Source organism: Pseudopodoces humilis, chromosome 2 (assembly GCF_049639895.1).
Source record: "Pseudopodoces humilis isolate 2021_Gansu_Grassland_sample_001 chromosome 2, ASM4963989v1, whole genome shotgun sequence".
Lineage (NCBI taxonomy): Eukaryota > Metazoa > Chordata > Aves > Passeriformes > Paridae > Pseudopodoces > Pseudopodoces humilis.
Genome location: NC_142201.1, coordinates 63,279,761 through 63,303,422, shown reverse-complemented (window position 1 = coordinate 63,303,422; position 23,662 = coordinate 63,279,761). Strand labels below are relative to the sequence as shown.

The window sequence follows — 23,662 nt, the reverse complement described above, 5'->3', positions numbered from 1 at the left end:
TCTGTAAGTGCTGAAAAAAAATGGACCTAAGTAGCACTCAAGGACTCCTTTGATGCTCCTCTCCATCTAAGAACACATGGGTTAAGTAAAAACTGCCTGCAGTTTGGGAACCTGTGCAAGATTTTCCTCCAAATTCACCCTATTCATTTTAGCCCCTCTTGCCAAGTCCAAAGGGTTAAATTAAGCCACTGCCAACTTTCTTCCAGTGCTTGAGTAAGTGTTCAAGAAGTACAAGCCTCCTGTTTGGCACAGCCCACAGTAATGCTGCAGTGAAACTGCTTAGCAGGGGTTAACATACAGCACAGATAATCTCATGATCCAACCATACAATTGTTCCTCCAGTTTTTCTTACTACCATCTAGGGAGAAAATGCTCCATCTCCTCCAAGATGGTCAGAGACCCTCTGGAACTACTGGGGTAGCACCAGACAGGTGGAAAATGAAGTCTACTTGGAAATAACAGGAAGTGGAGGAAAAGACTTCATAGTGTAGCATCCCGGCTGGGGAAGCCATGCCCATCATTCGCAGCACTAACAACAGCCACCACTGTCTACAGCAGCAAACCTCTTAAGCCCCTGCCTAAAACTTCCCAGTAACTCAGCCACATCCACTCAACTAAAAATCCTCCTTCTGCTATGCAGCCAGTCACCTCAGAGGAAGAACTGTCACACCAAAATTGCACATGGACAACGTTCCCCACAATTATGGCTCCAGGCCAGTCTGTGCCATCTTCTCGCTCTTTGCAGGGCAGTGTCAACTCCAGCCTCCCACCACAGCCAGACAACTTTCCTTCCCAGGGAGGCACAGCATTAGCAGCACATTACAAGACTTCTGCTTCATGCATAAAGATGGCAATGGAATAGTCAGCATGTAACACATTCTCCTTTACCTGGGACAGATGTTGCTGCTGAGCACATTGAGTTACCACATAGCACCACCTAAGCAGTTACAAGGGGAAGGAAAACCAACCATCCTAAGAAAAGCCCAATGACTCCAGAGGGAATCACTGGCTGCAGCATTGGCTCTACTCTGAACAACAGACTGCTTTTATCCTTTGGGATTCAAAAGAAATGGGGGAGTTTTCATGCTTGAAAGTGACTAATCTGTAAGCAATGCTTTAAAGGGTAGCAAAGCCTACTACCAAGCAGTGTACACCCCAAAACTCCCCATACATAAAAGTCCTGCCACTTGGGCTCTCGTAATTTGCCTTGAGCAGTCCCAGAAGCATCCATACATATGTGCAGCTAGGTCTGATTATTCAAATCCTGTTGCTTAGTATTAACTCTCAAATCTATATTTAAGCACCTAAGTAGGAATTACTACAGCTTTCCAAAGACCCTAAGCATCAAGAGCTCTTGTTAAGAGCTTACCCAAGTACTGACCTCCTAATGAATCTGTTTAAAGGGTAACATTCACCTCGTTCCCAATGCAGTGAAATTCAGTACTTTCATGCACTCCTGAACCTCTTCCAGCAAGAGCCGAGCTTGTGAGCGTCCTGTCTTTCATATCAAAACACAGACTACAGGCAAATACACAAGAGGAGCTATTTCTAAAATCCTACACTGACTTCAAAGTCACTGTGCCTTGTTTTAGCAAAGGCTTGAAAACAGCAGGACGCAGGCTGTGTGCTAGTTTGGTGGAAATTTGGGAAGACCGGTATTTTTTAAGCAAAACATATCTGGGCATTGAACCAAAAATTAAAACTATCTTAGTACCAAATGGAGATATTTTGATATAATTCTCTCTCTCCATTCCAAAGCCTCTAAAAATTTCTGCAAAATTTGATTCTTGCTGTTCTTACAGTCAGAAAGGCAAAAAGTTGCTTTTGCTTTCCACAGCCCAAGCCTTTCCCCTTTGCCAGAAGAGAAAACCCACATCCTGGAGATGAGCAGAATACAGCAACAATATTCCAACTCATAGAAAAAGTCTAATTCCTCATTTTTTAGTCTCCTTCGTGTAACCGTCATTTTAAAAATCAATTTGCATACAAAGCCAGTGTTTTACCTTCAATCTATAACGAATTCGATATTCATCCTCCTTCCTGCTTGAGTTACAAGGAAATGTGAGAAACAGGAGTGTATTTATAGGGCCAATAGCTGCTAATGCGGCTGGGGAGAACAAGGAAGAACACAATATGCAGGGCTGGAAAAGCTCTGTAAATTTAAGCAGCAAGATGGTCATTCAGAATCCTGAATTATGAGTGAGTAGTTCTGGAAGAAAATTTGGCAAAAGATAATTGAACTAAAACACATTGCAATAGCTCAGCAGATACAAAGCACCATACACATTTAATTGGAATAAAGGATTATCTAGAAAATATGAAGCTGCTTCAGCAGCATCACAGGACTAGACAGAAAATAGCAGTGCCATCACGTAACTTGTAGGCAACAACCCTCCTTGTCAGGAATGTCGAGTCCTCTTTCTAGTCTTGCAAATGCAGGAGATAAGGTCTCAGCTCCAAGCCAAAAAACTGCTTACTCTAGTGAAACAGCACGTTATGCATTACCTGACAATCAGACCCTTTTTTAAACAATACTGATGGGAAGTTAGTCAAAAGCTGTGATTTTAGAATCACAGAATGGTTTGGGTTGGAGGGGACCTTAGAGATTATGTAGTTCCAACCCCTCTTCCATGGTGGGATATCTTTCACCAGACCAGGATGCTCCAAACCCCATTCAATCTAGGCCTTGAACACTTTCAGGGATGGGCCACCCATAGCTTCTCTGGGAAACCTGTGCCAGTGCCTCACCACTCTCAAGAAAGAATTTCTCCCTAACATCTAATGTCAACCATCCCTCTTACAGTTTAAAGCCATGTTTGGTGGCACCAGCCCCAACAGCAAACCCTAAGGAACATCACTCCCTTGTTATTTTCTGTGACTCACCAGTGTTATGCTGTGCACACATCTCAGGAATACAACAGCCTTTCCCTGAGCACATGAACCAAAAACCGTACCATTCAAATCACTTTGTCATTACCAAAAACTTTAAAATTAACCAATATAGTTAGTGAAAGGGGAGAAAAAGGACTAATACCATCTGAACACCAGTGTGGTTCACGAATTAGCTAAATGAAAGCACTGCAAGTTTTCCAGAATAGCAAAGAGGATCCAATCTATCTCACTGTGAAGAGTGTAGGAAATTAGACCTAGGATTTTGTGTTGTTGAAGGACTAGTTTCAAATTTAAAAGACAATAGTTCCAATAAACTAAAGTTTAAAGGCACATTCTACAAAAGCCATACTTTTCAGTTCTTTCTTTTGCTGTCAAAAGTATCTACACACACAGACACGCACATAAGAAAAGATGATCTTTCAGTTTATTGTTTAAAATACAACTTTCAGGCCACATGATCACTATGTACTGACAGTATTTCCATCCATAAGAAATCATCCCCCTCGACATAACGATTCTTCATTTCAAGGGTAAGCACTTTCCCAAATCTCAAATCTCTTGAAGAAGTTCCTTCTTTTCCTCAAAATACTTCTGAAACCACTCAATATGTTCAACCTTCTGCTTAACACTGAGATATGGGTTTTTCGAAAGCCCACAGATGACTAGTTCCATGAAGTGGCGGATAGGTCCTTCCTTGGGAAAGCCTTCGAGGTGTTTCTCCAGAAAGATATGTTCATGAAATTCAGCATCATCCTCCATCCCTAACAGAAAGACAAAGCAAAAAAGACAAAGTTGTTATCATAATACAATAGCAAGTTTAACAAAATAAAAAATAATATAGTTTGAAAACCATCTTAAATTAGTAGAATTAATGGTTCTGCTCGCATTTCTAAGAATATGTAATACTTAAATCAACTTTCTGGCTTGAAATCTTGATAAAAGCCTGATGCTGGGGTGGAAGTAGGAGGAATAATTATAACCATAAATCAATCTTCTTGCTAAAATCTGGTTTGTTCAGTACTTGAAAATTTCGATTCATCATTGGTACCACCTTTTAGATTGCAGGTACTTTCTTCATAAATTTTTAAAGAGAACACTGATTGCCTAAATTCTGCAGAGGATTAGAGAATACAAACTAGCCTTGAACAAATAAGGCAACCTCATGAAGTATCAAATACTGAACTGCTAACAAATACATGTCCACTCCAAGTCCAAGGATAGGATGTATCCTACTGCTACCAAATGGGCACAGAAATTTGTTTTTCTGACATTTCTGAATCTGTGAGTGTATGATGATGTAAAAGTGTTGTGTATCTCACCATCTGCTTTTAAGTCATAGCCATCACCAAAGATGATACATTCAAAAGCCTCCACAGGACATGGGACAAGGGATTATTTGAGATAGGGTAAACCTCTGTTCTTCATCCTGTGGACTTTTTTTGTTGTTGTTCATACTATGATGGTAGAGATGAAGACTCAGAACAAATTCCTATATAGAGAAAAAAGGCTGCTTTTGCCATTCCTAATTTTAAGGGAAAAAAACAAAAGGCAATCTGGGATTTGTAATGAAAGATTTTTTTTCAGTTAAGATATTCATGAAAATTTTTATTTGATCCAAATTTGCTTGCACCCTTAAATAAAAATCTGTTACTAGAGAAAAATATTGCACCACTTCAAGATGACAAAAATGAGAAGCCTATACCATACACATGAGTATGGTGTGCATGTTTTTCTAAGCTAGCTAGTTATGCTTTTCTGTATTATTTGATAAAATTAAATCGGGAGTATTAAAATTGAGGTAATTAAACCACGTAAATTCTAGGCTTCCTTTTTTGGTAGAGCTTTTACAGTTTCAGAAGAAATTATGCACACCTCTGGGATGGAGAAGTCACTCAAATTGTATTTGTTAGGCTTGCATTACTTTTTTCCTGCTTTAAACTTACAGTACTGCAGTATCTGTAGTATACAGATACTCAGAAGGAGCTGAGAAATACCTGTATTTTTCCTAGAAATGTGAGAGTGCATCAATACCACAATTGCACACCACATTTAACTCCATTGTTCTTGAAAAAATAAAGCAAGTTTCCTTCTTCAGAAGCTCTCTCCTTGCTCCATGATGGTGAAAGTTAAAATAAAAAATACCAGGTAATGTCAGCTTCAGAAAGTGTGTTTCTGCTGTGCTTGGAAAAAAATGTCCATGGGCAGAAGCAGTGATGATCCTTCACTATGCCACTCATATTGGCTTTCCCCCACCAAGGGGAGGTAGAATCTTACTGTACCTGGATGCTACAGGTTGCTTTTTCAAACTAACAGCCTTTCCTGATTTCCATACTTCTGCTGGTCTCAAAAATCCAAGAGAACTAAACCAAGCAAACTCACAAGTGAAATAATCCAAATTATGCTGACAGTAAAATTTGGCCTTCTGGATGCTCTTCTTTTTGGGACAGATACAGGGTATCAGGAGAGACTGTGTCTAATAATTCCACCAATTTTCATCTTTAACCCAAAATAAGCAATTTAGAGTCTCATAAAAATACAGGTCAGAAAGAATATTACATTATGTAAAGTAGTATTTCCCTGCTCTCCCATTTTTCAAAGAGTGTATGTAGTCTGGGGATGAAGTGTTAAGTCCAAATATTTCAGTTAGACCATGTATTTCAGTCCTCAAAAAAGTCAAGTGTGCATCACAGAAAAGGAGACCACAACTGTCCAAAGTATCAGAGGCTGAAGCCTCTGGTGGGAACAGATTAGATGAGATAATGACTCCCCTCACCCCTAGCAAGCCCTAACTCCTGCTGCAAGCCTCTCTTGCACTGTCCTCAGAAATGTAATTTGAAAGAACGTGCATGGCAGAAGTGTAAAGTAGAGAATTTTCTTTCTCAACATCAAAACAAGAAGACAACTACCCTCATATCCTATTTCCAACCGCCCACATGCAACAAAACAGAAAGCCTAGGGAATTTCTCTAGCTAAAATACTAGTCCTTCCAAGATGTGACCAACCTTGTCTTAAAGATGTCAATCCAAACACAGATGTTCATCCCTTACAGCGAGTGTTGCTGACAACACTACAAAGATGACTGAGTATTCAGATGTAGTAAAAAAACGTCCCTGTCCATGGCAGAGGGTTTGGACTAAATGATCTTTTAAAGGTCCCTTTCAACACAAAATATTCTATCCTTTTAGGATTTTTAGAATTACATCAATAATGCTCTTCAGTAGGTCCCTAGAAAAGACCCAGAGTTCGTAAAGAAACCCCAGTGCAGTGGTTGTGTAACTCTGCCAACTCTCTTGGCAGGACAATCCAATGCTTCTCTGCTGGGAACAGCAGCTCAGCTAACCAGAAATTAGAACAGGACTTGGTGAACTTTTGCCTGCAGAAGCCGTCAGAGGCAACTGAGGAATTAATTTTCTGAGACCTTCCTATCACTTGTGCAGTAACAATCTCTGGCCCACCAACAGCATTTGCTCCTCATAATGAGGTGCTAAGGTAAATTCACACCATAATCTGCTCTGTCCTTTTTAGCTTTTTGAGTCATTATGCCATAAACATATAGAAATAATAAATGAGGCATAAATAAACGTCTTTCCCAACTTTTTGCCATGGCAATCATGGAGCAGCATTAAAGCTCCTTAGAAGCAGGAGAGGCAAGCAGAAAGGAGGAGGAGTGAGAACAACATTATGCAAGCTATACTAATGATTTGCTAAACTGGTAAAAATTAATCAGAGGCTAGAGAGATGGAGAGGAGAAAAAAAGATATTTTTCTGCCTAATAGTGACTTCAACTGCATTGGACAAGGGAAAGGGCATGCAGGTAAGAGCAAACAACAGGGCAGTAAGGTGGGGGGGGGACGGGGGGACTGCTGCTGGCCACTGCAGCAAGCCAGTATGTCTAGCCAGATCTTCAGATGTTCACACCAAAATCATTTCAAAAACCATGACCTCGCCCTGGTGCCACAACGCACAGCACAGTGCCTTGGTGAAACACTCTAACGAGAACACCAGAGATGCTCCGGAGCCAAGAAAAAGAGTTAAAAGAGGTTGTCTTTCTTTTTTATATTTGGTTTAAAATTTTAAAGGCTTTCATAATGCTAAAAGTTGAGTATACGTGCTTCCTCAACAGAAAGTCTAATTGCACTTGGATTTTTAAAGCCACATTTTGGCATAGAAGAATAATCACACATTTCTGGATACAGAACAAGCTGGAATAATCTCTTCCTATTGAGGGAAATGGCTGTTACAAAACTGCAAAATTAACAGCAGAGAGGGGCATCTTTCTTTTTCAGAGAAACTGAAATTACAGCATGTTGATATCCTCAGAGCAAGGTTCTCAAGCTTTTAACTGTGCTCTGACACACCTGAGGCGATTAGCAGTCCGTGGCTGGCAGTCTGATAGGACAGAACTTACTGACTTGGTACTTCAGCCTGAGAGCTGACAGGTTTTGGAAGGCTCCACCGGAATTTTCCACATGACTAGTCTTTGTGGAGGAATCAATAAAGATTCTCGTTTTGACTATATGTAAAGACTCTTTGTCCGTTGCCCGCCCCATCCCAGACAGCGCGGTTCCAGCCGCACGGCTACAACAGGGAAACCATTGCCCGCCAAAGACACACTGTCAACTGACGGCCCCAGACAGCAGGGTTCCAGCCACATTACAACAACACAAAAACCATTGGCCACAGTGGTTTTAAGCTTGCAAAAACATGACTAGAGTATACTTGGATTTCTACATGATGGAACAGATCAATTCTGGGAGCAGTGATTAAAATCTGTGAAGCAACTGCCAAATAGGATGAGAATAAACATTAAGAAACAATGAAGCACATTATTCAATTTGCAACTCAGTATAGGACAGATTTTCAAAGACTCCCAGCTTCAGATACTAACCTGTTTTGCTCTCAGTGACTGAATCATTACAAAGCAGTCCTGTTTGATGTCTTTAAAGTCTTAAAAAAACCCCAAAACCCACAGCCAAGCTCTCCCTGAAGTTATGAAGTCCCCTTTCCTATACTGCACACTTTGTGTAGTTGTTCTTCACTTCCTTAACATTCACTCTCTCTGCTGGCCTAACTTCACAAGGAGCTTTTTTCTTTTTTTATGGTAATAAAAGAAAATACTGTGCACAAAGATGCCTAATTAACATAGATGCCCAGGGTGAGTGAATATTGTGACTGTTTACTCTTATGAAACAGACAGAACAAAGGGAGCAAACAACTGTTTAACACTTGGCCTGCGCAGATATAGAACTGGCAGATAGCTGGTTGGGATCTGGCGAGACACTTGGTCCAAGAGCCACACCAAAGAACAGAATCAGCATTACAAAACATGCACAACAGTTTTAAGGTTCCTCAGCTTCTGCTAGGAGCTTAATTTAAAGAAGTTGCAGAGTAAAAAGTATTATGTAAGAGACTCAAACAGCCTTTTGGTGTTAAACGTGTCGAGGGGGAAGGGAGGGAGGGAGGGAATCGTCCCCTTCTGGCAGCAGCCAGTCCTCAGATCAGCCAAACCACCTGCAAGACTTCACCTGAAGAGTGCCAGAATGAGTTCATCTGAAGCTTCTCTGATCTGGGACAGTCGGGAAGTTATGTTTGTTTACTATCAAAAGCATGACTCACAGCTGAAACACTGTGTTAAAACATTGTGAAAGGTCAAACATGCTCTAATTTTCAGAAAATATAAATGGAGACAGATAATAAAGGCTCACAGTGCACATACCAACTTCATTGTCAATTGGGAACTCCCACAGTATTCCTTCTTTTGTCCACTGGATCATCTCCTCAAAACCATTTCGGGGAGGCTGTGCAGTTACTGCTGCAACCTCCTTTGCAAACTCCAGATCCCAAATCGTTGGTGAAGATACTAAAAAAGAAATTTTGGAAAGATCTGTCAGTAACCAAAGACTTCTCACTAGCTAAGACAAAGTCCTTTAACATTGATCTTTACAGTGACTAATACTCAGCTGTGCAAATTTTTCTACCTTAGATACCAGCATCAACTTTCTCAAATGAGAATTCTCTATTGATGTGAAATTTCATTAAGTTCTCAAATCTCCGATGAAAATCTATTCTGAACTCCTTGAGTAATATTTATTTTTATGTCTTTCACATAAAGCAATAATTCAATTTTTCCACAATCATTCTTCTATTTTTGTCTTTCAAAAAATGTGGATACAACAAATTCTGAACTTGACCAGTGCACTGTGCTAAAGGAACCTTACTTCTACACAAGTTTTCAGGTTCTTCATAACTACATTCTCCTTCAGGGAAACAACTCAAATCTACAAGGGATGGCAATTCCTTCCTCAATGCTCCTAAGTGTCCCATTTTTTGTCTCTCGGGCTGAGAAACCATGATTTCTCATTTTTTTCATAAAGCTAAACAGTTCCTTTAGGGATGTATCTTTCCTGATGCTTTTTTTTGTATTTTTTTGTTTTTTAAATCAAAGTGCACTCATATTGCAGCAGTTACTCTTCTTAAGGAGTTCCTGTCCCTCCACCCAGGAGAACTGGTCACGAGCCCAGACTGAACCGCTTCGCTGAACTGAAGGGAACAAGCTGTTACCACAGGACAGGGAGGGACCTCTGGGAGTGCCCTGGGCTGCTGTTGAGCGAGCTGGCTGGCCTAAGCTCCATTCCCCTTTGTTTTCCTGCCTCCCTCTGTTATCAATTCATCCTAAGCTCCTTGGAACACAGATCTTCATGTGAACTCGAATATTTCAGTCCACTTGGAATGGATCATAGCCAATAACCTATTATTTTACTACTCCTGAGTGTAAGTACTTGAGGCAATAATTTCATCTTTGGCTCAGTGGCTTGTAACTCAACTGAATTAAAAAAAAAAAAATCTCTTCCCCCCTCCTTTAAGAAAAAACACAATGAAAGAGCAAACAGTATTTTTACATAAAGAAAAGTGTTTTCAGGACTTTTTTGTGTTAAATCAGAATATAATTATTCAAATTATTCCTTAAGAGGGAAATTTCCAGAACTATATTACCAGGCTGACTACTTTGATTTGAGGGCTGGAAGCAGGAATAAAATGAAAAAAGACATGAGAAACCATACCAGAATGAAATTACTGTCCACATCATAAAGAAACTAATAAATCCTCTAATAGAGGAAAGCAGAACCTCATTTTTCAAGCTTGCAGTAGAGGTGATAAAGATTATAATTTCACCTCATGAAACAGAAATAACACTGGCATTTTAAATCAACAGTTATGAAGAGTATTTTCAGGATGACAATTTCCTTTCCAGTTAACATTCAAATTTTCAAAGTCAATACTCAATACTTAAAACAAAACTTGCTTTTCTGTTACATATAAACAAATTTCAACCCACTATCTCCTTTAATATGAACCAAGACAGTGAAAACAAATGAATCAAGGTATCAAGTAACACACTAGTGTTTCCCGAGATAGCGCCCCAAAAAAATGTTTGTCATCAGGCTTAGTCAGTAAGCCAAATAATCAGCTTCCTGGTCTAGAATATACTGTAGATTTCCTCAAGGCTACCTGGAATCAAACAAGGATACACCACACAAAAAGCTGAAAGAAGCTTACTTCTTAACATCTAATTACAAGTAAAATGAAGTCCACTTGCTCTCTTAAACTATTTGTACACATTCCAATTTTGAGTTTAAAAAAAAAAGTGCATCTCAGCTTTTACCTGGGGTGACTACTATGAGCCATTGTGTCTGCATTCTGTTTATGAGAAAAAGAAATTTTATATTCTCACCATTTTACCTGAGTAAATTTGATTCAACTCAAAATCCATTTTCTTGAGCACCACTTTTGTTAAGACTGCTAAAAAAAACATTCATTATGGTTTTCACATGTAAAATGGACCAATTTTAAGGATATTGGCAGTCTTAAAAAACAGCAAACTGAATCCCTAATAAACTCTAATAAATTCTAATAAACAACTTTCACAGAGATGGCTGTATTCAGAAAGTTCACAGGTGCTTGAAAATATGCAAATGGCACTATGTGACACTTTACTAAAAAATTTAAGTAATCAAATTAATATGTCCCTACAATTTCAAATGTAAAAAAAAAAAAAGATAACTACTCAGCTAGAATCTGGCAAAAACTTACAGTTCTACTCTTGAAACGGAAACAAATACTCATCATACTCATCTGTTTTTTAAGATTTTAGAGAGGAGTACTACTACTGCTGCTGCTGCTAGCTTTTCATAAAGTTCTAAGTAACTACACTGGAATCAAGTCTGTTTCTTAAAAGGGCCTCAGAGTAGCTGAAGGAAAACATGGTATTAAAGATCAATGCTAACAATGCAGTCTCACTGTTCACAAAGAAAAGTGAGGGACAGAGTTCTTTACAGGACTTGCCCGTATTCACACACTCTTGGCCAAACCCAGCCTGTACTAAAGCCAAGTCTTCACGAGTGAAAGCTGTCCCTGTCAGGCAGCATTAACACTGTTCCTGCACAGCTGCACCATTCAGTGAATATGAAGGTGGGTCACACCTGTTTTGACTTTAGTTTTGGTATCTTTTATCTCACAAGAGTTTTGGCATGTATATTTAGTGGATAAGGAATTGGTTGGGTGGTCACATCCAAATGGTCCAGGGCTCATGGACTACTCAGGGCTCTATCCAGACCATGTATTCAATGGTCAAGAGCTCAATATCTGGATGGAGATCAGTGACAAAGCAGTGTTGCTCAGGAATAGAGAGACCAGTATTGTTCAGTGTCTCCATCAACACCACAAACAGTGGGGTTGAGTGCACCCCCAGCACATTTGCAGGTGACACCAAGCTGAGTGGTGCAGTTGACATACTGAAGGACAGGATGCCATCCAGAGGGACCTGGACAAACTCATGGGAACCTCATGAGGTTCAACAAGGCCAAGTGCAAGGTGCTGCACATGGCTTGGGGCAACCTCCACCATCTACACAGGAGGGGGGAAGAATGGACAGAGAGCAGCCCTGACAAGAAGGATTTAGTGATACTGGTGGATAAAAAACTGGCCATGAAACAGCAATGTGCATTCACAGCCCAGAAAGCCAACCAGAATCATAAAATGAAGTGTGGCCAACAGGTTGAGAGAGGAGATTCTTCCCCTTTGCTCTCATGAGACCCCACCTGGAATGCTGCAACCAGTTCTTAGCACAGGAGGGACATGGGCCTCTTGGAGCAGGTCCAGAGGAGGGCCATAAAGATGATTAGAGGGATGGAACACTCCTCCTAAGAAAAAAGGCTGAGAGAGCTGGGATTGTGCTTCCTGAAGAATAGAAGGCTCTGGGCTGACTTTACTCAATCTTTTCAATGCTTAAGGGGAGCCTGTAAGAAAGATGAAGACAGAATTTTTTGTAGGGTCCATTGCAGCAGGACAAAGAGTAGTGGTTTTAAACCAGAAGAGGGCAGATTCAGACTAGACTAAAGGAATCAATTTTTTTCCAAAGAGGGTGGCAACACCCTGGAACAGATTGTCCAGAGGGGTAGGAGATGCCCCATCTCTGGAAACATTCAAAGTCAGGTTGGGTGGAACTCTGAGTAACCTGATCTAGTGGAAGAGGTTCATTGCAGGGGGGTTGGAACCAGATAACCTCTAAATATCCCTTCCAACCCAAACTTTTCATGATTCTAAACATATATGAAGAACTTCACAATAGGTGAAGCAAGGTGTCATTTGTCAGCTGTCGATGGGATCTTTCCAGCTCCATCTGGAACACTAAACAAAAGAAGGCCCCACAGCAATCCAGTGTGTAGTCTTGGGTTCCTACTACCATGCTTATGCTTCGCCACCTGCAGAGCATGCTTGTTTCCTTGGGATCACAGCCTCACAATTCCTTACAACTTGACCAAATAAGCTGGAGCCAACACACCCATCCTCCAGGCTGGCTTTAGACTCACAGAAATAAGACTGACCTTTGTGACAAAAAGCCAGTTATACCCTTCAAGTCTTCAAGCTCACTAACAGAGTGCCCTGATCAGCACAGAAAACATTTCATTATACTGCATGGAAGTTTCACTTGGTAAAAATCAGAGTTACATCAAAGTAGTCATTTCTTTTATCAGGCCGAAAGCAGAAAGCGAGCAGGTCATGTCTCCTCACAAAAACAAATCTCTTGATATTCTAAAAATGCAGAACTTAGCCTCACTGCATTTTTCATTACTGAATTTCCACTAACCTGTTTTCAGTGCGTGCTCTGGTTCTGTAGAAGCTTTAGTGAATATATTAAGCCTCTTTCCTACTTTGAGACTTCTATAAACAAAAAAAGAAAACCGATATTTAGTATTTCACAACACCTTAGAACATTGCCAGATAACAAATTAAAAAGCAGAAAATATTTTCATGAACTAACAGATCTCTGGAGACAAAAAAAAAAAAAGAGATAGTGACTCTCACTAAATCTTCAGGCTTTTAATTAGAGACTGTTTATGGCTTTACCACTTGTAACAGAGCTTCTCAAAACATTTCAATGTGAAAGAACGAGAATAAATCAAGCACTATATTTACAGTCAATTTTAACTGGAATATTTAGGAATCTGAACAAAGGTAAACAGTATCAAACCACAGTACTTAAGTGATTTTACAAAGTTGCGACTATCTGAAGATGGGTTTTTTTCCCTGTCCAAAAAAAAATATTGCACAATTCAGGGACAGAAAAGGCAACAGCTAAATCAAATAATTCCTGCTTTATGACATAAATAGCCCTTTTGGAAGATTACAGAGCTGTCTTCTCTGCCATACAGCAAACAGAGTATATCCATATGACGTATTTTCAATAGCATCACCCTGATGCTTGCTCTTCTGAATATAAAAATATTTCACTCTGACCATCTATTTTCAACCACATTTATCACTGCCATGAGCTTATACTAAAAAGAAAAAAAGAAAAAAATTAAAAACACGAAAGTTCAACAAGTAATCTAATTCTTATAAATGAAAACAAAAAAATCCCAATGTCTTTAGAATCGATTCTGTTTTTAATTGTATTATATTCCAGGTTTCCACTGAAACTCTAACACTTCCTTCATTTTTGTTATTACATATCCACTGTTACCCTAGGCAAGATTTACCCTTTCTGACCTTAAAATTCTACCCTTCTGGATTTACTGGAGATTTCTAATGGCCTCAACTACTTCTGCAAACCTGCTCTTGTCATATTACTTTTTAGTGATGAAACTACCCTGGATCTGTTTCAGCACAGAACAATCTAGTTACAGAGCCTTAAAAGAATGTTGATTCAGGATTATATTTTCCTATCTGTGTGTAACTCCCAATGACATTGGCCAAAGATACATGCATGTCTTGGAAGAACATTTATTTTAGAACTACAAGCTTAAATTACTATAAAGCAACATCACTCATTTCATTGCAATGTACTAACTTGACTTAAATTTAGGTATTCTTCCTAACCCATTCTTTTCCTACTATCAGTTGATAATCAAATACATAAGATTTTCAGGTATGCAGGAGGGAACTTAGGCCTGAAACTGGACAGAGCTTACTCACTACAGGGATTTTAAAAACTATTTCAAGGTGCTATTTCAGAAGTTATATACCAAGCACAGTTTCACCACACACAAATACTGTACTCATGCTTTTCTTTTCCTCTGTTACCCAAATTGTCTTCACCACGATCTACCTGAAGACAAACATTTCCCTCAATTTTCAGGCCCTAACCCCCAGAAATGGGGATTAATTTGCAAAATAAATTAATTACAAGAGAAGTTAATCTTACTAAAAACTGCTAGGGAAAGAATACAGTGACAAGGAATGCAATGATGAGCTACCATGGGAAAATCCAAAGACTAAAGATAAGAAAAGCATGGCTTACAGTAGTAAACCAAAAATGTAAGAGCGCTCCTTAATTCACTAAAAATAGAGCAGCCACATAATACAGCAGCAAAATAAAGTTAAGGAATACCCTGAAATCACATGTAAATTATAAAGTTAATTTCATAGACAATTATAACACCACAGGTAATAAAGAAATCAATTACAGAATGAGGAAATAAATAGATAAATAGATAGATTAGATAGATAGATAGATAGATAGACAGACAGATAAACTTTAATATCTCTTCAAAATCCCAACAGAATGGACAAAACTTTTCTAAACAGAACATTATCAAGTTTTGTAGAGGAGGAAAGCAAGCTCTCAAAATTTCCATTTCCCAAGAAGTTAAGAAAGTGACATAAAACTGTATCATGCATAGGTGAAAATAATTTAAACTACTTAAAACAAGCACAATTACATTTCAGAATGAAGTATGTTTAATTATCTAAAATGTAATATTAAAAAAAATGTACATTATTTGATTAGCTGGTTGCCACTACCTTGTTCTCACAATTTATTTGGATGCTAACAGTACTCTTCTTGAAAAACATTTAAGTAATTTCTTTAAGCTCTGAAGTACTGCAATGTTAACATGTACAAGCAAATTTAAAATATTATCCACTAATAACTGCATGCTCCTTCTATTGGAAGTGAACACAGTAAAAATACCTTCTGGAGTCCACAGACTGAGCTGATGATCTGGCAGGCCTTATTCTTTGACCATCCTCATCCAACTGCAAGGAAATGCGTCCGGATATCCTCGCACCCCTCTGGGCTGAGGACTGCCTTTTAACTGTCATTTCTGAAATAACGTTGCTGAAATGAAAAACATGAAATGTAAGAACTCAACAGATTGACAAAGCAAGAAAGGTTGTCATATATATTAACTAGAAACTCTATTCTCGCTTGGTTTCATAAGCTTCTATGAGACAGAATTATACATTCCTCACAAAATACACCCATCTTTCATCAATCAAACATTCAAGGCTGTTATTTTAAACCATTTGCTACATTCTACGTATGAAAAGTGCTACTTTAGTCTATTAAATCTACAATGAATGCTTTCTTTTAAATTACTTAGTTTTCAACTAAAAAAAAAAATCATATATCTGTATACCAATATTCATATCATACTAGGCATGTTTTGCTTAAGCAAATGGGGAATTTCTCTGGATACAAGAAATAGGGAGGTAAAAATCACCATTTTTCTTGGACAGGAACCAACACTGCCCAGGGACAGAGCTGTCCTGCTGCAGACCAAAAGGAAGCTTGCCTTCACACATCAACTGACATGGGCCAATCATGCCACCCTAATAAGTAGGTCACCTTTCCTGATCCACTGCAATCTGTTGCATTGCATAATCATATTACAGCATTAACAAACCACATCTTCCTTCATAATTCTGGAGTGAAAATCATACGTGAAACGCTCTGGTCTCCTCCAGCACTGTACGCAGCTCATTCTGATCACAAAGGGCAAATCACAGCCCCTTTCTGCCCCTGCCTGTGAGCTCCCCTCACTGGCAACTCCACTGGCTGGGAAAGGCCAAGCCAGTAATTCTTCCTCACAGCCTCCTCTCTACCCAACTGCTTCCAGTCACACACAGTCATCCCAAATCGCAGCGCTCAAGTTTTAAGACATAAATATGGTCTCAAAAAATAAAAATAGGCCAAGTCAAAAATACTGTGCTATCCATTTTATGAAAATCTGAATGAAATTCAAACTATGCTTTTGGCAGCTTAAGTCAAAAGAGATTTTACTGACAAGAAAGAAATACTTCTGGAAAATTGTAAAAACTAATTGCTACAGAAACACAGCATGATTTCTCTTCACTCTTAGATGTGGTTTCAAATGGCAGAACAAGAATAGCACAGCTCTTCCAGTACCTACTTTGAAATAAATGCATCTAAAAACAAGTTTGCTTTTTATTTAAAATTAAAATTAAATTTTTTCCATCTCAGATTAGTTGCGTATCTGACATTAGAAATTACTCTGTGAAGTGGCTACTGGCATTAGTGAGCTGGTGTTGGGCCAGAGGCTTGACACACTTATGAGGGTCAAAGGGACATAATTCCTAAGGTCAGCCACACACAGCCCAGCCCAACAGCTTGACTCAGCTGTGACCTAAAAGGCTGGAGTGTTCCCGTGCTTCAGGGGAGTCAGGATGGCTCAGAGCAGCTCTCTTCCCTGATTTACTTGCAGTTTTGCCCTGTAGATGTGGAAAGACTACACTACACCAAGCTATCGGAACACACAGTCAACAGTATCAGCTCCTCGCTAGGAAATCCTAATGTCACCTCACCATTGGTATATGAACCTTTCTGGCAGCAACATTCACCACTCCATCATAAAAAGTGCACCTGTATTAATAAAAGCAGAACTAAAAAGATTTTTTTAATGCCTTTTGAAACAAAAAATATTGGCTTAAAAAGTCACACTCCAACCGCACCATACCCATAGTGGTTAGCCCTTATATATTACCTCATGTTCCAACACAACATTAAACACTGAAGTTACTAGATACACCTGCCTTCCAGAGATGGGAAGTGGTAGAACTTTGGTAACAACCACAGATTCTCTCTCTCTTTCCTGATTATCAGACAATAATTATAATACTTAAAACAGAGACCCAAGGAGCTTTGGATATATTCTAGATAAAGCTCTGAATTACTTTTCTTGTTCACCCAAAATAGGAGCTGAAATCGTAGGGCTGCAGATTTTATTTTGGTGCAGTGCTGTTGTGATTTCCACTGAGAGAAAATTCAGCCCCCACTGAACAAAATTAATTCCTGTATCGTTAATATTTTCCCCTCCTAGTGAATGCCCTGTCCCTGTGCTTTCTACAAGGCTATGAGATGACTGCATACAACAGTGACCTCTGCAGGTCTTGCCACAATCCTGGTAAAAAAAAATTTGTACAAAAGATTAGGACAACGTACAACTCACTACGTATTATAAATCACAGCAGCAGTATTCAGTTTTTTGCAGTTCAGAACTATGTGGCCCTATTGCTTGTGAAAGTATTTTGCTTTCAAATACTGTAAATAACTGAGGAATATATATTGGCTTTTAAAATGTGTCTGTATATTGAATGCAAAACCTTTACAGAAAAAAAGGGGAAGTTAAATTGCATGTATTCTCTTACTGTCAAATAAAACTCAACACAAAACAATCATGCAAGAACAGAAGTGAATGCTTTCTAATATATTAAAAATATCTTTGTGCATTGTGTGGATTGAGGTATCATGGAGCATTAATCATGCAAAAATCAACATTTTTAACATTAGTCAAAAAACTGAAAGCACCGTATTTATCTCAAAGATCTAAGAGGTCAGTACTAACTCTAAAAAGTTACTACAACCAAGTTTTTTGTCATGACAATCAGCACAAATTGCTGGTCTTTCTGGAAAACTCACCCACTGATAAAGAGTTTCTGTTAACTAACTCTTAAGGAAGAAAACTAAAGATTTTCAGCAAATGGCGGCAGGAGGAGGAGGGTATTTGCTGGGAGAAACAAGCTAGGTCACAAAGCTGCCTCAGGGAATAGTACTTGCCAGCTCAGAGCACAGCAAGCCAGCCATGACATTCCAAAAAGGCTGGTTCTGGTTGAGGAAAACGCGTTTTTCTAACAGCAGTGCTTCATCCACAAGCATGTGGTAAAATATTGTAACATCACATCTTAACCCATCAATCAAAAATATAGAGACACTATATAGCTGCAGCTTTTAAATTTCTGAAGAATTTCATCTCTCTTTCAAGAGAATAAAAAAACATTTTTGCTTTGACTACGACTTCCTTAGTCACCGTCTTTCTTCCACTGCAGCCAGAGCTGGGTCAATGCTTCAGGGAAAGTGCCATAGGTGACAAGAGAGAAAGCCTTTGATGCCAACAGGCAGAGAAACCACACCTAGACAAGAGCATGTCCACCCTAGGAAGGGAGACTGGCACATTCCAGGTTGGACACTGCATGTGTTAGCTCACTCAGTATCTCTATGGTCCTCCAACATCTCAGGTACTCCAGAAGGTTTGAACTGCGTTTAAGTTGGTCACCAACAGCCTGTGCACTATTAAGACATTAGTGTACCTTCTAAAGAACCCGATTACAAAGAGGGAGTGAGCTCAATGGTAATTAACAGTTTAATGATGCTCTATATAAACAGTTCTCATATCTGAAGAACAGATATTTTGCTTAACAAAGTTACTCACTGGGCATTGTTACACCCCAGTCCGTGCAACCATCTAACTAGACCTGTTTGCAAGCACCTATCTCTTTCTTCCTTAATTTCCACTCAGGCAGACATCAGCCACAGACACCATCAGTTCTGTTTGCAGAACACTGATAATCATTCCAGCAGATCCTTTTACTGATACCTACAAGTAGAAATACATGTAATCTACAGATGATAATAGATGGGTCAAGCTTAGATCCTCAGATGGGGTAAATTCATTTTCACAGAATAAAACTAAGGTAAGCAGCTTGCAGTTCACGCTGCAAACAGACATAAAGAAAGGTTTCACACTCGTATTTTGGTAAAGATCAAATTTTCTGTTTGGTTCAGCATTTCACCTGGATTTAATGCCTTTTTTTCTGAGTAGTTATTTGAATACTAGCTGGAAAAAAAAAAGCAGAAAAAAAATTTGTCTTTAACCATCATCCAAGAGTCGTATGCACAACTGTTTGAGTTTCCAAACAAATGTTTCTCATCTGTTTGAAAGCCACACTGGAAACAGAGTTAAGCCAAGAGATGAGTTTCATGGGTTGACTGGAAAGTTTTGAAAGGAAGGGTGGGGCTATAAACAGAGCTGCTCTAGTTCAGTTCTGCAGAGCTGTCATGAAAATTCACCAGTCCAGACAGAACGTCTGAAACGTCTACAAATCCATCCATTGTGTGAGAATTTTGGAAGCTTGTGGGAAAAAAAAAAAAAACCAACTCAAAAGAAGAGCTGTTATTTTGCTGGCCTGTCCAAGAAAGCGATGATCCTGGGCATGAAAGCAATTCTGTTTCTGCAAAACCACTTTAGAAAGATGATGGCAAAATTTAGAGAGTTTGGTATAACCAGATCAATAATGTTAACATTCATTAATCCTAAGGATAAGCCATTCAAAGGTATCTTTCAGGGTCACTTTTCCAACACAGACGGCTGTCACCTTCAGGATGACATAGCAAAATCCAAATCTCTAACATAATTGAGAAAAACAATCAATACACAGACCGTATGTTAACAGTTCCCCCTTTCTTCTGTTTATCTGTGGTTTCTTCATGCCTTCTTAGTTGTGCAAGGAGTTCTGATACTGTCTGCTTTTTGTTGTGTGGAAGGGAAGATGCAACTGCAGAAGCAGCCTTCACCAGTTCCGGATTTAAAGGCTTGCCTCTGTAAACAGAGACATGACAGATACAGAAACAGTAAAAAAGAAAAAAAAAAACTTTAATATATTTAAATTTTCATTTCTGTACTACCATTTTACATCTTAATAACTCAGAAGCTAGTCAGATATTTTCCCAAATGGGGATGGCAAATGAGACAGGCAGGTTTGCACTATATTGCCCTAATTATCAAATGCTGAAGGACTCTGACAAGCTCTTGTTCCCCAGCCTGGGGAAATGGCAGCTCTGTGCCACTGCACAGCCCCTTGGACACACAGCTTGGAGATCAATGGCAGCACAGACCTGTGGGGTGACAAGCGTGATTAACACATTGTGGACAGGTGCAGCACAAAAGACTTGACAATCATGATGCCATTTTTTTATTTATTTTTTTCCTTTTTCCTCAGTTTCACTATATTTTATCTGAATAGTATTTCCTATCTCACATTAAAATGCATTTCCACAGGCAAGGGCTAACACTACCTTTCCACAACCTCACTGTAGAAAAGGACAGCATATGGTTAACTGCATACAGCACCTTTTGCCCAGATTCTCCCCTGTGATTTACTCCAGTGTATAACTGTGCACCCCACTCCCTTACAAGATTCTTTTAAACTGCTGGAAATGCTTTATTTTGTCCTAAACAATGAAAATGAAAGTTGAAGTAAGGATAAAACAGGCTAAGAAAAGTTTGTTACACTTTACCGTTGGGTGTCTTCTGTAATTCCCTGAGGCACAGAACCTTCACTGTCCAGGCCTTCCAGCTCGTTCATGGCTTGCTTCTTGCTCTCACTGGCTTTTAGTTGTTGGAGTTTCTTCCTGTAGCTCACTTCCACTTTCATATTACCAATAATGTCTAACAGCTGCTGCTTTGGTGTTCCTACTCCATCCTGCCTCTTTGCTGCCCCTTCAGGTGTGCTCTCTTTGGAAGCAACAGATGTATCTTTGTCTTTAGAAAGCACGCTGCTTGTGCTGAAGAGCTCCTGTTTGCTACATGATATACAAAGTTAGGAAACAGAAGTTAAAAATGGGATCCAAGGCTGAATTTTGTAAACCTACCAAAAACCCCAGAATAACAGTTACAACTGTCTAAGCCCAACTAAGTACAACCTGAATATGTTAAGTACATGTCAAACATGTGCCTTTTGACTTTTGAAAAGGGCTGGAACATCATTTCAAACTCTTGATTACTTTTGGTTTCCTCATCACAAATATGAAGTAAACAACTTTACACACTCCATTTATTTGTGGAGGAAATAATGCAAGAAGTTAGAACTTTTAAAAGTATTTCTGCATTAGGTAGCAGAGATACCATTTACTGTTATCTAATACTTCAATTCATTGGTACTACAGAAAACTGAAGTTCTTAATATGAGTCAATAAAGAGATCACTCCCATCCATCTGAAGAAAAACTGTACACATACACTTAACTTCACGTCTTCACATCTGTGGCACTACTACAGACCACATTCCCCTACTCCGCAACATGGATTCTGCTGCAAGTTAATCCAGTAACAAACAGGAAAGTCATTTGGGTTATAGATCCTCTGCTTAGTTTAGCACATCACTGCAAGGAAGCTGAAACTGACACAGTGCAGCTGAGGATGTGAAGCCAGAGACAGCAAGGACCTGCTCAGGAGATTCTGCAGCACAGACACAGCTGCATTCTCTAGAAAAACTACCATAAAATTCAAGGAGCTGTTCTCTACAACATTCTAAAATGCAGTGTTTAAACCTTTACATTCACACCTATTTAAAATCACCTACAAGTTACAGAAGTAAAAAAATAAATATTTTTTTTTATTCAAAATAAAAAACTTCAATACATCTTAAAACACTTCCATAAATCTGAAGGACTTGTGGAGTACCTCTCCTCCTCACACACACCTCTCTTTGGCTAAAAAAGGAAAAACTGCCAGTTTCAGCAGGCACTGCATCACACTTTGGTCACTGTGCACTTGATATATTGTCAGCATTAAACCCTGAATTTCAATGCTGAGAAGCAGCAGGAAAATTTAAGGAAAGCTTCAGAACCTCATTACTGGGAAGATGGTAAGAGCTCTACTATTTTACAGTGCACTGCGCTGCACAAGTCCTTGACAAACTTTTTCATTAATCCAGGTTGCATGCCCCTTAAAACTATGTAACCATTCAGAATTCACGGAATCATAGAATGTTAAAGGGCCGGAAGGGACCTTAGAGATCATCCAGCCCGAACATTCCCTGCCATAGGCAAGGACGCCTCCCACTAGATTGGGTTACACAAGGCCTTGAACACCCCCAGGGCTGGGGTATCCACAACCTCCCTGGGCAACCTGTTCCAGCATCTCACAACCCTCAAGCAAAAGCACTTCTTCGTAATAGGGAACCCAAATTTCCTCTCTTTCCGTCCGTACTCATTACTTCTGATGTAATTTGTAGCCATATTCCTGACGAAGAGTCTCTCCCCAGCTTCCCTGTAGGCCCCCTTCAGACACTGGAAGGTTGCTATGAGCTCTCCGTGCAGCCTTCTCTTCTCTAGGCTGAACAGCTCCAACCTTCTCAACGCGATCTTTGGCTACAGCATCAGAAAAGCACAGCAAGGCTCTGAAAGCCTCAGGCACTTAAAGCCAGCAGCGCGTTGCAGTTTGCATCCCCGTATTTCACCTACATCCAGTTTGCTTTCTGCTGGGGAGCTTGGCCTCGGAAAGCAAACACAGCTACCAAAGAACCCGAGCTGCTTTCTACACGAGGCCATCACAGCATCGGTGCTTGTTCAAAAATATCGAGTTTTGAACTAAAACAAATAAATGAACAAACAACTGAGCTGTCATTAAAATCCGTTTAAAATCTTTTCGTAAAAACTCGAAAGAATTCCCAAATACTGCTCCCAGCCCGTACTTCGGGCAGCTGCAACAATGCCTAACAGGCAGCGCCGCTCTGCTGATACAGGGCGCAAAATTACGGTCAGGTCACACACGCGGATCATTCACACCACTCCAAGATGGGAAGGACGGCAAGGAAAGCGATACGAAAAACACGGCCCACGCCACTCCGCTCTACCCGACTGCATTCCCCGCTGCCTTCTGCCCAGCGGTGTCACCGCCACCCAGCCCCGGTAGGCCAGGTCAGCCCTGTCCCTCTGAAGGCCGCGCCCTGGGGCACGGCCCGGCCTCACGGCAATGCCCGGCCGGCAGGTGAGGGTGCAGGGGAGGCCGGTACCTGCGGGCCCTGCCGTGGGCCCGGCCGTGCGGCCGTGCCGCCCGGGGCAGCCTCGCCGCGACGCCCCACATCGCCGCCGCCGCCCGCGGCCCGCGCTCCCCGGCGCCGCCGGCCGGCAACACGAGCCGCGCGCGGGAGTTCCGCGCAGCAGCGTTCCGCCCGGCTCCGCCCCGCAGCCGCCGGCACAGCCCTGCCGCTCGGGGCGCTCCCCCACAGCTTTGCCGCTCGGCGCCGGGGCTTCAGGTGTCAGAGAGCACTGCCAGCAGGGCGAGGGAAAGTGATCCTGCTCTGCTCAGCCCTGCTGAGGCCACATCTGGGGTGCTGTGTCCAGCTCTGGGCTCCTCTGTGCAAGAAAGACATTATGTTAATGATGAAACATGCTTCAAAGATGTCCCCAA

General features: G+C 40.3%; 1 protein-coding gene across 1 annotated transcript; it reads right to left on the bottom strand.

Moving 5' to 3' along the window:
- Positions 1-3,294: 3,294 nt before the first annotated feature.
- MRPS31 (mitochondrial ribosomal protein S31) lies at positions 3,295-23,364 on the bottom strand. The gene is made up of 7 exons (XM_005516331.3): positions 23,265-23,364; positions 20,768-21,052; positions 19,911-20,069; positions 15,365-15,511; positions 13,040-13,113; positions 8,609-8,752; positions 3,295-3,653 (listed from the first exon to the last, which is right to left on the bottom strand). The coding sequence occupies exons 1-7, from the start codon at positions 23,333-23,335 to the stop codon at positions 3,442-3,444; spliced, it is 1,092 nt and encodes a 363-aa protein (XP_005516388.3). The 5' UTR covers positions 23,336-23,364; the 3' UTR covers positions 3,295-3,441.
- Positions 23,365-23,662: the final 298 nt, after the last annotated feature.